Source organism: Nyctibius grandis, chromosome 1 (assembly GCF_013368605.1).
Source record: "Nyctibius grandis isolate bNycGra1 chromosome 1, bNycGra1.pri, whole genome shotgun sequence".
Lineage (NCBI taxonomy): Eukaryota > Metazoa > Chordata > Aves > Nyctibiiformes > Nyctibiidae > Nyctibius > Nyctibius grandis.
The window spans coordinates 79,583,940-79,597,584 of NC_090658.1; the positions used below are offsets into that span (position 1 = coordinate 79,583,940).

Consider the following 13,645-nt stretch of genomic DNA (forward strand, 5'->3'; position numbering starts at 1 on the left):
GATGACAGAAACAATGTTTATAAGTTCAAATGCCCCCAGCTGTGGAAAAGAAGCAATGGAAAAAAACACATCAATCTGGAAAAAATTAATCTGAAGAGGCTAACATTGGAAAAGCACCTATGTCAAAACCCAAACCTACAGATATTCTCTTGGTGAAGTCCAAAAGAAAATGATACCCACCCCAGTCCTGGGGGGAAACAACAATTTTTGCATATTTAAAACATTAAACCCAGGCAATTCCTGGGACCAGGATCCTACCTTTGCTATTTCAATATATAATTCCTCCATTTGCTACATTTTTTTTTGCCCAGAAGTACAACTTAAAAAAAACCCAAACAACTTTGCTAGTGTTGCTGTACCACAGCAGCAATACAACTCTAATTCACTCCAGATCTGTCCCACACACCCAATCCTCAGTGCGTGCATTGATCTTGCAAAGATGCTCTTCCACCTCCCCTGCAGTACTATTGCTCCACTGACTGCAAAGCCCCTCGCCCCATCCCTACGTAACACAGCTTGGCTACGTGCAGCATCGGCTGCAGAGAAGAATCCATCTGTTGCGACTTCAAAGACGACAAGCTGGAACTCTGTAATTCCTAAAACCCACAAATATTCCATCTTGGTTTGCCTGATTTGTCATTAACATTTCTCATGCCTAAATTAAGAAGGACACGTAGCATCAGATGCGTGCTGACAGTGTTGCAGCTGAACAGCTTTTATAGCTTAGCCTCGTTTCCCTCCACACCTCCAAATGTTCCCTGGTTGCGCCGGTTGCATACCAACACATAGCAAACCATCACAAGCCAAATTAATATTATTAGTGTGCGCTATTAAGTGTTTGGTGGAAACTCCAATAAAACTAAGGAACCAAGTATTTTACCACATCTACAGGGCACTGACCTGTTTGCCCATTTTCCCTGTTCTCAAAGGTCCTTCAGCCTGGTACCCAACTCTGTGATGAAGCCTGTTTAGCACCAGTGAAGTTCCCCACATTCAGACTGACAACATTCTGAGCTGAGATGAGGGAATCAAAGTTAAAATCCAGCCCATCTGCATCCATGAGTTCACTGCGGATAATGGACTCCATGTCACACTCCAAGCTCCCATTGAAAATATCCAGGTCCAAGTCACTTGGGAATTTCTCGTGTCCCATGACCGGGAGGTTCATGCTAGAAGAGTACAAAGAGGAGCCTGAGAGCGGGTCAGAAAGTGTTTGCATAGACTGATTGACAGGTGACTGCTGATGTTTGGAGGATCCCAAGCTGTTCGAGTCACTCAAGCCTATGTTACTGATGGAATTGGACAAGGCACGGCTGCCACTAAGAGAGGAGTTGTGGGACTGGTGCTGGTGATGAGGCAGGCTCTGATTGACCAGTCCGCCCTGGCTGGACTGTGCGGCGAACGACATCATGGGGTCGTTGCGGAGCATTATATTCCTGCGGGAATTCTGGGCGGACACAGCTGTGCTGGCTTGTGACATGAGTGGGTCAGACTGTGTCATCATGACATCGCTGTGACTAAGTGCATCAGAGGCGAGGAGATCCTGCAGCGTCTGGTTGTTGTAATGAGAAATGGAAGAGAAGGTGGTCTGCTTGTTCTCCTGAATGGTCTGCATGGGCGACTGGCGGAGGGAATTCAGGGACGACGGCCCGAACACAGCGTTGTTGAAACTACTTGACGGGGAACCCAGCCCCGAACCTTTGGAACCATACGGAAAACTGGAGCTTCTCTGCATTATCCCTCCTGTGGGCGACTGCTGGGAGGGAGGGAGTGTTATATTGTCCAAGAGATCATCCATGAGGTTATCTGTCAGTCCATCGTTCAAATTCATTGTCCCAGCCATATCAGTCAACCTAGGCAACTCCACAGTACACGGTTTGTTTACTGATGGGGACAAGCTCGATGGACTACTGTACAGCATGGGAGAAAGTGGAGCGTCATCATCTTGAACATCATCTAGTTCGGTGCTTGCCAAAATCGGTGACAAGCGGCCACTGATCGTACTGGCGTTCGAATTTGTACGGGAGCGAAAATCTGTCCATGCATCCAGCTCATCGCTGCTGCGGGAGGTGGGACTCCCTGGCCACTTGGAGAGCTGGGAAGGGCTGTCCTCGCTCGTCTCCTGGGCGGTCTGCAGGGCTGCCTTCTTCTTAGCCGCCCGTCCTCTGCTCTTCGTGTACTTGTTGCTGTTGTCCATCGACACAGCACGTCTCCGGGGCGCCTTGCCACCTTTTCCACCGTCTGGATTGATCATCCACCAAGAGCTTTTCCCGGTGCCTTCGTTCTGCACCCTGACGAATCGGCTGTGGAGTGACAAGTTGTGCCGGATCGAATTCTGCAGGAAAGGAATAAAACAAAACGTCAAGACCAGCACCCCACTTCTTTTGCTACTGAAATCTCAATCATTAAACCAACATCACATGAAAACAGCAACATGAATAAAAGCATTGGGCCCTCGTCGACATCACCACAGGTTTCTCAGGTGGTGGATACGGGAGGGCTGGAGCGTGACTGCAGTGTGCCAGCATGCTGCTGTAAAGCAAGCCCCGTGCTTGCTACGCCCCCAAAAGCTGCATCCTAAGGAAAGGAGTGTGACACAGCTCCATTCCTGCTAGCAAGGAGCTAGACATTTCTCCCTTACTTTTGGCTCAGGACAAACCTCTATACTATCAGCAATCTTGCCATCAGTTCCTTGAAATAAAAACTGCAAAGGCACTGCAAAAATCTGACTGGAGGGGTAGTCACACTCATCGCAGCCTCTGCAAATGTCTTTTTAATTCTTCATGGCCATGTGTGTTGTGTCTTTGTTATAATAATTCTTGAGAAAACTGCAAGTGCTGTTGCTCCTCTCCCACAGGCACTCTTGTGCATGACTAAGCTGTACTTTCTCTCTTGATTAGAGGCACCAGAATTACACCCGTGCTGCAGTAGCTGGCCAGCTGTCCCCTTGCTATGGTATCCTCACAGTCTTCAAATCATGATGTGACACAGCACACGACGATATCCCTGTCCCTGTAAGTGGCTAGATACGGAGTTGTGTAAAGCTGCTGTACACAGTGAGATGCCCCGTGCTGCATAGGATGCTATGAAATACAGTACTTTCAGGGGAGCCCGTGCACTGGCTGCTCTTGCGTATTACCCACTTGCGCTAGTCAGCAATATGTACCATCCAAAAACCACATTGGCTCAAACTGATGATAATCACCTCAGAACAGGAAAGCGGCTGAGAAAACCAGCCCACTGTACCCCTAGTGAAACAATTCCAGATTTATACCAAAATAACCGAGATGAAAATCCCGCTCCACATCCTGCTGATCTTGGGCTTAAAATATGGCTCAAAGAAAGGACAAGCAAGTAGTATTTGTCAGTGAGAGTGCTTCCAGGTTTGTTTTTTTTTTCCCCCATGGGCAAGTCAAAAGATTTTTGGAGCTATTCCATATTCCTTTGACAAAACAGTTGTGCTATTCCTTCAGGTTAAAGATGATAAAGTTTAAAAAGTTGCATGAGTTCTTTTTTCTAAATGTTGGCGATTACCAGGTATATCTATAAAGAGGATAAAACCACAGTTGCTCTACCAGCATACTTTAAAAACACAAAGTCAACAGGATCACAGCATAATCAAACCATCCAGGATAAGAGTCCTTCATTTACAGAGCACTGAAGAAATTCCAGATTTAAACGGGCAAAGAATGAATCAATCAACAAATCATTCACAAGCATCTTGACATTTGCATCCTTAGGATAAATGGATGTTTGACATAAGTGAACTGGAGACACATTTGCTGTATAAAGAAATACAGCCCAGCTCTTTTTAAACAATGCTTTTCAGTATAAAATGCCTTTTCCCCCCGCTTAAGTGCTGTGGTTTTTGTCAGATTCTGAAATGGAAAACATGCCTGAAGTTCTCCTCGCACGCAGACAGCAGACACGGTGGTGATTATCACTTAATGAAAAGAGAAATCATATGGACTTCGGTTCAAAATAGCAACTGTTATGTTTTAAACAATTTGCACAAAACTGCAGACCAGACTTTGCAGACATACTCAGAGAAGTTTGGGGTCAGTGCCTCAGCTATAAACTTGTCCCATTTCTAAGGGACTATCATGCCATCAATATATGGTGGATTGAGTTGCAGCATAATAGTTCTCAGTCTAAGGAAGGAAGAGCTTTTTATTAAACCTGATGACAATTTTAACTATATTTTGAGTCTGGCAACAGTCTGTTTCTAACTTCTAATAACTAGGCGCCACTGCTTAACTTCCTCAGGTTTCTCCCAACTGGCTGGAGAACTGCTGTTTTTATGAAAAGTAACATTTGTTGATATTCCAGCTTATACTGCATCAGTGCAGGTAGCTCTCCCATTCATCCCCTGTGACTTTCATGGACAACCACTTGTGAGAACATCTGCATGGGGATCTCTCCTCACAAAGAGCCGGCGGCAGGACAAGGACAACCAGAGCTAGACCACCACACCAAGACAGGCTACAAGAGCCATCCATACAAACCACACTGTCCCCCACTTAAAAATGCTGGATATAAGAATACACAGCACCGTGACTCTTGCTAATGAAAGAAATCTTAGAAAACACAGAAAAGAAACACCCACGGTGGCATATGCAGCGTGCCACATAGCTTCAGATATAAAAACACTCAGCCAAAGTGCCAGCAACTAACAGTTTACAACCTATGGTATTCTCATAAAATGGCTTATTTCTGCTGGTGGTAGCTGTAGTATGAAACTATCTGGCCTTAAACCATGAAAAATCCTAAATGGTAAAATTGTTAAACTGAGGCACCTTTCAGGATGAGGGCTCCTGCGTGTGTGGATGTGTGTGTGCACATGTGTAATTTTCTTCTTATTACATCTTTTTGCTCAGTGTTGGTATTACACAAATAATAAAAGAATGTAATAATACTTTTGCATTGAAAATTGGTGGTTATAAAAAATCCTAGCAGTTTGTTTTCCTTTACATTATGCAATATGCCACTTATGTTCTGGCTTCTGTTTTCCTTTACTTCTGTAGGAAGATTGTTTTCTTAAGCATAATTATGGGCCAATTTATTTTTGTGTACCCCATCTCCACCCTCTGTTCAAACACCGCCTTAAAACCCACTTCTTTCACATAACCTCCCCCATTAACCTCTCCAGCAACAGTATTTAAGTTTCTTGGTTTCTCCTTGTGTTGGATACTCTGTCAAATCAAATTAGGACTGGATACTTTTATCCTTTCACGTGCAAGTTTTCCTACAGAAGTCACCAGGATTGACAACTCACATCAGTAAAGGCTGTTGTGCCATGCTACCAGGCTGCAATCTGGATGGAAATAACTGTATTTTCTACCTGGTTTCTGAGCTGTCAAAGAACGTTACCATCTGCTTAAAATATAGGAAAATACTGTTGGACAATCTTTGCTTGCAACCATGTGCGGTAGTAATATATGACCACGTGACAAACTGCAAAGGAGGTGGGGAAGCAAAGAAAATACAGTTTATCATTTGAACCCACTGCTGATAAAATTAATGGGACTTTGACTTATGTGGGAGACGGATTAGGCCATGATGATGGAAACATAACAGATCTTTCCATGCCAAAATGCAATGAGAAACTTTAAAAGAACTTCCATCAATCTGTCCTGGAGACCATATGTAGCAGGGACAGATGCTAGCCAGGCTGCAGACACCTTGGAAAGAGCTCAGATACCACCGATGGGTACAACATACGGATTGTACAAGAGCAGAGTAGAAGAGAAATACAATGACCTTCCTCCTTGATTAGCGTTACTATTTATACCGGACTTGAAGAACGCTGTGCACTCTGCTAAGAGCCAGAAGACCGAGGTTCCTGCAGATAAGATCAAGAGCATCCCATATGGCATTGAGCCCAGCCCAGCTGGGTCCCAGTACCCCAGGGAAGTGGCCCTGCAGGGAAGAATGACCAGCCCTGGAGACGAGGAAGACCCAGGGCGGAGGAACACATGAGGCAGGTCAGATTTGCTGTGAGCAGAGGGTGGTACAGTGTCACAGACAAGCAGCGCTGCTCCTCTACCTTGGCTTAGGCTGACAGCATCAGGAGAAGGGGTGCAGCTGGGTGCCTGCGAGTGGCCAGGGCAGCAACACGTGGGGTGACAGGACTTTCCCCAAACTCAGGGCCATGCTCTCAGCTTGCATAAAGGTCGATCCACTGCACCACATTTTGTTCAGTTAATACTCCTCGAGGGAACCAGCCACATTTTGCTCACAAAAAAACAATGAAATTGGCTACCATGTCCTAATTACATGTGTGTCTCTTGATATTTTGGTAAGACTGCAGACAGGTAAGCTCCCAGAGAGGACACTCAAACATTTCCAAAGTGCTGTATACCTGTATCTGATACAAACAACTGAGTGAAACCTCCCAGAAAGGCTGGACTGTGTGTGATTTCAACACTCCGTCCTGGTCAGACAACAGCAGCAAATGCTCAAGCCTTTAAACGCAGAAAATTCCTCCTCCCTGTGCCTGTTTTGGCCTCTTCCAACCCATGTTTACCTTGTGGAGCCTGTCCATTAACTCAGACACCAGCTGCAAGTGCTTCCACTGCAGTACAGAGTCTTTTTTGTCTGGAAGCAACATGTGGTATCAATTTATCATCCTCAACAACGCAACAAGGAATCCACTCGCTTTAAAAATAAAGAGTTGTGTAACTTAACTCTTAAAAGCCCCCGCTTTAAAAAAAAAAAAAAAGCCTAAAGATTAGCAAGATGAGGTGCAGCTGGTGGCTGCGGAGTCCAAGTTACACACTGGTCTGTTTTTATTTCAGTGTTTTGCAGTGAGTGGCTAATTTGTTATTTCAGATACAGGCTCCTAAACTGTAAAGTTATGGCTACAAATCAAAAGCAGTTGTTTATTTTAACAACTGGAATACTAGGACATGATGGGGAGAAAAACAAACGCTATCTGCAGACCCATAAATGCTGCTAATGCTCACTTGGGAGAATTACACTTTATTTTATACTGTATTACCATATTTAACATTCCAACTTCACCATATGAAGCTGTCAGGTAGCCACGCAGTAGAGAAAGGCATCAGATCTAACACCACTGAAAAGAAGCCATGAAAGTAACTCCAGCTTATCAGCCTCCAGCTGACCAGAGGGAGCCCCGCTTCTCCGTGGCTCTGCTTGCTCACTTCAATTTCAGCTTCCAGCCTGTGTCACCTTGCTCAAAATGTTGTAGCACAAATCTCCTTTGGGATGAACACACCTACAGAGGGCCTCCATCAAAAATTATTTAGGAAAAGCAAAATGAAACAAACTACACTCTTTGCAGTTGTTGCTGAAACAGCAGGTTGTGAATAATCCAACGCATTTTGCGCACCTGTCCAGACCAGTGTCTGTGCCTTCTCATGAAGTAACTCAAAATTTGCTTCCAATACTAGTTTTACATTTTGTTTGCTTTAAAGTCCCCAATGAGATTCAACTGCAAGTGAAGAAGAAAACAGATACAGTGACTTCAAAATTACAAATCATTGAAGTTGCCAACTGTGTGCATGTATTTAGGAATTTCTGGTGAAAGGCATTTGCGAGTCTAGGCAAGGAGATCTTTAGGAAATACCAGTCTGTTGGTTCCACAGAGTCATTTTCTGCCTAGCTCTGTAAGGCTGCAGTGCTGCTCTTCTCAAGGAACTCTGAAATCCCCAACCCAAAGACGTCTCAGAATTTCTTCCTCTTTCCCATGAGTTTTTGCAAACCAGAAAAAAATATGAAATTGAGTAAGTAGTGAGAGTGCTCTGGAGATGCAGAAAAAGCAAGAACTAAAACATAAGGAAAGTCTTCCCATAACACCTATCCAGCCACGTTGTACCGATACACGTTTTTCCATACAAAACCAAACATTATGTATTCCAGATTGTTATATATTCCCTAAATTATGGAAGTTGCAGGGGAAAAAAAAAAGCATTAAGCAAATTACACACAGAAAAAGAAATCTTTCCTGACACCCAAACGTTTTGAACGGTTGATGTTTGGTATCATCTGCAAGTTCCTAAGGCAGCTCCCACAAATTCCACCAGATGTTCAGCAGAAGCAAGCAGCGAGGGCACACCAGGGTCCCGCAGGTCACATCCCTTCGCACTCGGCTGGCAAAGGCCACCATTCTCACAGCCCCAGAAAGGATCAGTGGGGTGACACAGGCTCAGCCCTACCCAAGCATGCCCTCCTGCAGGAAAAGGGGAAAAAAACACCCACAGATTTTGGGGGGAAAAGTCAGCTCAGCACCTGAAGGGTGGCTCTGTGGATTCTCCTCTTCATCCTCTCTTCAAAGGAGTATTTCTGACCTTAGTGGTAGGGGAACGGCTAGAAGAGGCCCCCCCTGCAATTAGCACTCTGCCTGCACCTCTGCCCGTTGTCCCCCACCCCTAGGAAAAGCAGAAAGCCTTGAGTGACATTAAAGCTACTCAGGAGAACGTTACGTCCAGCGAAGATTTATCCTCCAGAATGTGCTGGCTCAGAGAGGAGAGCAGCACGCGGATTTGCCCCGGTCCTGCACGCAGGGTGCCGTGCCGTGCCAAATTACGACAGGAGAAGGTGATTAGCGCAGGGAAAACAAACCCTCCCTGATGACGCGCCCCTCGCTCCCCCTCACCCCGGCTGCTCCTCGCCACAAGGGCAGGCAGCGAGCGATGTGCCCACCAAGGAGGTTCATGCCCTCCCTTTTGAAAAGAAAAGCATCTCAACGCATAGAGCTACGGGAACTGAGTCACAACTTAAAAGTTTTTCCATTAAAAAAAAATTTTAAAATTAATTCTAGCTAAAACAACTGCTGCCTCACTCTTTGCAAACAGTGATACTGCAAATCGCTATGCTGACGTAAATAAAACTTAGCTGAAAATATACACTGCCTGGAAATTGTCTCAGAGCATCACGCTTCCAGTTAGCAGAAAAATCTCCAGTTATTTTACAGTCAGACATCTTCTGACCACAGGAGGACTCTAATAAATAACATTTGTTTTGCTGTGAGTAGAGCATGCCAGTTGTCGCTTATTTTTTTCCACTGGGTGTTGGGAGACGGGAAGCAGAGAGTGAGGAAAGTGCTGATACTTTAACTAATGCAGCTGCGGAGCAAGAACAAGGTCGAGCTCTCCAGCAACTCCTCCCAGTGTCAGGAGCCATGTACCCTGGCACCCTTTGCTATAGGAAGCACCCTAAAAAATAAAGTGTTAGCCTCTGCGTGCTATGCCGATGCTTTTCCACATTAAAACGGGATTTGGGAATCAGGAGGCAGGCACTGTCACCGGGAGGTTGCTAAAGGCACCTTGTCGAGAGCTGCCTTTTTCACTCCCTTCCATGGGCTTCATATCACAGCTGCTCAAAATTCAAGAACACAATTAATTTCAATCAAAGGATTTTACTTAATTACGAGTAGGAATTTACTTTAAAGCATTGCTTTTGCAAGGTGCTGAATGCGTGAAAATCCCAAGGCACCTCAGCGCAGGCTTGACTGGGACACGAACACAGTCAGCAAGAGAAAGGAAGATGTTGCCTCTTACTGAACTTAAACCCAAGGAGTTGCACACAAAAAAGCTGCAATGGACACACATGGCTGGACCTTTGCAGAGCCAGATCAAAACAGTTCTAATTTCTGTTCAGGAGTGGTGTCACCAGCAAATAACATCTTTTTTTTTTTTCACTTTTTTTTAGCAGCAAGCTCCAGCATTTAAAGCGTTTCCACTGTAGGAACTTTGGAAATGACACCACGCTGTATTTGTGGAGCCCCTTCAGCAGGGCATCGCTGCATTGCTCCTCCTCCGTGCCAGGGAGTCCCAAGAGAAGTGCAGGCACACACACCTAACCAACCCGAATATTATATGTACAGTAACTCTCATCAAAATAGCTGCCCCTGTCAGCACAGCCCCAATCCACCAGCTGCTGAAGCTACTGGAAGAGTCCTCACAAACCCTCAGTGGTCACCCAGTTAGACCTCAATGAAAACAATGCAACTTTACTGCGAGGCAGACTTTCACCCTGAAGGCTTTGGGTTTGTTTTGCTAGAAAGAAGAACTAGAAGGGGAAAAAAAAAAAACCTACTTCCCTCTGTTTTTCGTTTCTTAGATGCAAAGATCCCAGCACAACCCTCACACAGCGTTGTGGAAACAAGAGTGCTCAATTCTATTTTTGCTCATTCTCAGCATATGGCCGTTACTATACATCGACTATTTAGAAACACGTATGGGTGTTCTTTCATGCCTTTATGAATAAATGTGAGTGATGCTACTGCTTATAATAATTCACTAAAAATAGCAGCTTCCCATGGAAGATTACAAAAGCCTCTCATTGCTGAATCACCTATTATAAATCCTTACATTCTGAAAATTTTTTGTGGTCATGTGTTGATTTTTTTTTAACACTGCCTAAGCCTGTGAAATGCAACTAAAGCAGCAATAACTTCCACCACACAGTGGCAGGGAAAGAGTAAAATCCGTGCGCATGAAGAAAGCCTCCCAGGGCTCCTGCCTCACCGAAGTGCAAGGCTGCCTTGCACGCGGCTCTGTAGAGTGCTAGCTCTGAAACGATAGATTGTTAAATACTCGGGTTGGATTAATTGGAAGTGTTGAGCTGCACACATTAAATTGCAAATCTGGTGACAGTTATGGCTGACATGTGACCGATGAGAGGAACAGATCTGATACGCTGTCGCCAGACCGAGTTTGATCAGGCCTGAGCAAGCCCTTCAAAAGCCGGCACAGGCACCCGAGACCTTGTCGCGAGAAAGCCTTCGAACAACCTCCAAAACAGCCCCCGGCATTTCTGCTATGTAGACTAATCTGAAACAGGACCCCTCTCCTCTGCTATTTTAAGCACATAATCAGTTTATTATTGAACCAGAAGATATTATCTGATTTAAAAAAATAAATAAGTGCATTTTAAAATATGATGCGCTTCAGTCGGCACCTGACGTGGCAAAGGGGATGGTCCTGCTCCATGGACCTGAGCCCTGGGGACACCCCTGAGCGTGACTGTCAGTGGGTCTGACCCGCTGGCTTTTAGGGCCAAAAAACCCTTGTGAGCCTCATGCTAGGGCAGCCAGGGTGGGCACGCGCAACCGTGACTCCCGGTATTCACCAAGTTACTGCAGTGCTGGTGGGTACAGGGTGTGAATTAGGGATGAGCAAACACAACAGTGTGAAAAACAGGTATCTCTTCCTTCACAACTCGGGCAGCTATGGCACTAGGAATGAATACCTGTGTGCTCTTCAAAACGTAATGGTAGCTGTAAAATATTAATGCCTTTTGAAAGTAGAAAGTGATCAGTTTTCCTTTTGATGTATTCTGATGCGCATTATGCTTTCGTCCTGAGAGTAACACATGGGTCCTCCTAGCCTTTCCCCTCTCTCTTATAGTTTCTTACATTTTCCCTCTGCGTTGGGAAACACTGCATTTAGGAATATACTTGAAAAATTGTACAGACTTGCTTTCTGTATACACAAACCAAGCTCACACCATGCCAGATGACATGGGTGGAAAAAACATCCATCTCCTCACCTTTTTTACATAACAGCAACAAGTTGGGTTTACTTCTTTCCTCAGCCCATTCTTTAATCTCACTTCCACGGGGCGCATTGCATTGGGACACGCAGCCCCAAAACCAGCCCTGCCCACAAACTCACCATCAAGGCACGTGGCTTTAGCCTCCATGCTGTGATGCCCTGGCTGTAATCTCCAAGGTGACAGCATTTGATTTTTTTTTTTTCTATGGAGAAAGCTTTATAGAGCATTAAAATTTAACTCTCCTCACCCAGCCTGGGCAGCTCCAGGTCAGACCTCGACGTCTGAGCTAGTGACGCCAGCCCCGCCTTGGCAGTCGGTGGTGAGAAATGGGTGCCTCCAGCAAATGAGCCCACCAGCCCACCTTCCCGTTTTCCTCTGCAAGTGCCTGACCCTCTCCGCTGGTGGAGGTGGGTCTCATCCTTTGCAGAGGGAGCCTCTGGGACTGTGGCTGCTTTGGGACAGTCGGTCCCAGCACCTCCCAGGACCTGTCGGCTTCAGAGAGTTCACCCTCACTGGGACTCACCAAACTCCCCCTCTACCCCTCCAGATTAACCTCAGCCTCACCTAACCCCATTTACAAACTGTTGTAATTTTCATCGAACCTCACCTCACTCGGATGACTTGCATGTTACTGGTTTTACTGGATTTTTTTTCAATTTATTTTCTGTTCACTGCAAGGGTAAAATACACCTCAGACCTGACAAAAGGGAAGATGACACCTATTACACTGCCAATGAATCACCCCTTTGCTACAGCAAGCAGGACATTCCTGTTTCACATGCAACTGGCAGCAGCACCATTCCAGAAACCTCACAACCCAGGTAAATGCACAAGTATGAAAGTAATTTTTTTTTTTAAAGCTATTTACCTAATCGGAGAAACTAAGGTCACTGCCATCGATACAATCGCATTCACAAGTGCTAAATGTTGAGCCTAAAGCTAGGCCGTGTCAAAACGCTTTGGCACTTCCCAGTGCTTTGTTAGGACCCCACCCTGACACCAGAGCCCACATAGCAGAACGATGAGTGGTGGAGACCTTTCATGTTCTGGTTTGAACCTGTACACGTGAGTAATCCCTCCTGAAGCCAACACTTGGGCCATGGAGGGGCCCTTGTATCACTTAGTACATAGACTGGGACATATTTCAGAGGCATCTGCAGAGCCACAAGGGTGATGGGTTTCAGGACCTTGATTGTGCCAACAGCCAAGGTCATCACCATGTACTAGGATAAGAATTACCTACCCTGTAGGTTGCAGACTGGTTGAACTCCCATTGTGGGAAGGACTGCACAAGTAGAAGACACATCTGAAAGTTTACAGCCTCAACAGGCAGACAAAGCAGCCTAAATGCAATAATATGCTACAGAACATAACATCGAGAGGCTTGCTTCGGTTTCATTTGCTAGCACAAACCAGACTTGCCTTACCTGCCCTTCAGGACAAGCATCGAGGCAACTTCTTGGTACCCTGAGACGGTGTCACTTCACAGACACCATCTCCTGCTCTGAAGAATTATAATTATTGACTTGCTGAATCAAAATCTATGCATCTTGGAGCTGCAGTAGCTCTATGTACTCTGAGATGGCCCCACAATCCCTGCAGATATGTGCTCTCTTACAGCACCAGACAGACAGATGAATTTCTGCTCCTCAGAGAAACTGGTCCCAGACCCCAGGTGGGTTGGGTGGACAGGTGTTACTTCCTGCTTTTAGGGGGAAAACGTTGAGTCATATTAATGGAAGTACACCACTTGAAATAAGTCATTTTTCAACACCTACATGGCCTAAGCATAGGGCAAATTTCAAAGGACGATGCTAAGAATGATGGTGCCTTTGTACATCATCTTTTTTTATGACACTGTTCACAGTATTCATAGCCCAAGAATGTCAGGCCTCCTGAGTATGCCAGGTATCAGTTTCATAACAAAGGTACACAAGAAACAAGCACCTTCAAGTTGCAGCTGAACAGAGGGGGACACAAAGAAAGGAGCACTGGCAAATGTTCATGGGGATATTTACTCTCCTTCTGGCAAAGGGAGGGGACCCACTACCAAGTACCCTGAGCGATGTGTATGAGTATATCTTACGACAGCTCTGCTAATACTTTTATAATATGAGCTGAT

General features: G+C 45.4%; 1 protein-coding gene across 2 annotated transcripts in view; it reads right to left on the bottom strand.

Moving 5' to 3' along the window:
• FOXO3 (forkhead box O3) overlaps positions 1 to 13,645 on the bottom strand; it is a 100,968-nt gene that overhangs the window by 15,869 nt on the left and 71,454 nt on the right. For both annotated transcript variants that reach the window (XM_068411279.1, XM_068411287.1), the window contains exon 2: positions 901 to 2,335. In XM_068411279.1, the coding sequence (XP_068267380.1) occupies positions 935 to 2,335 (1,401 nt within the window). In that variant the 3' untranslated portion in view covers positions 901 to 934. The remainder of the gene's footprint in view (positions 1 to 900; positions 2,336 to 13,645) is intronic.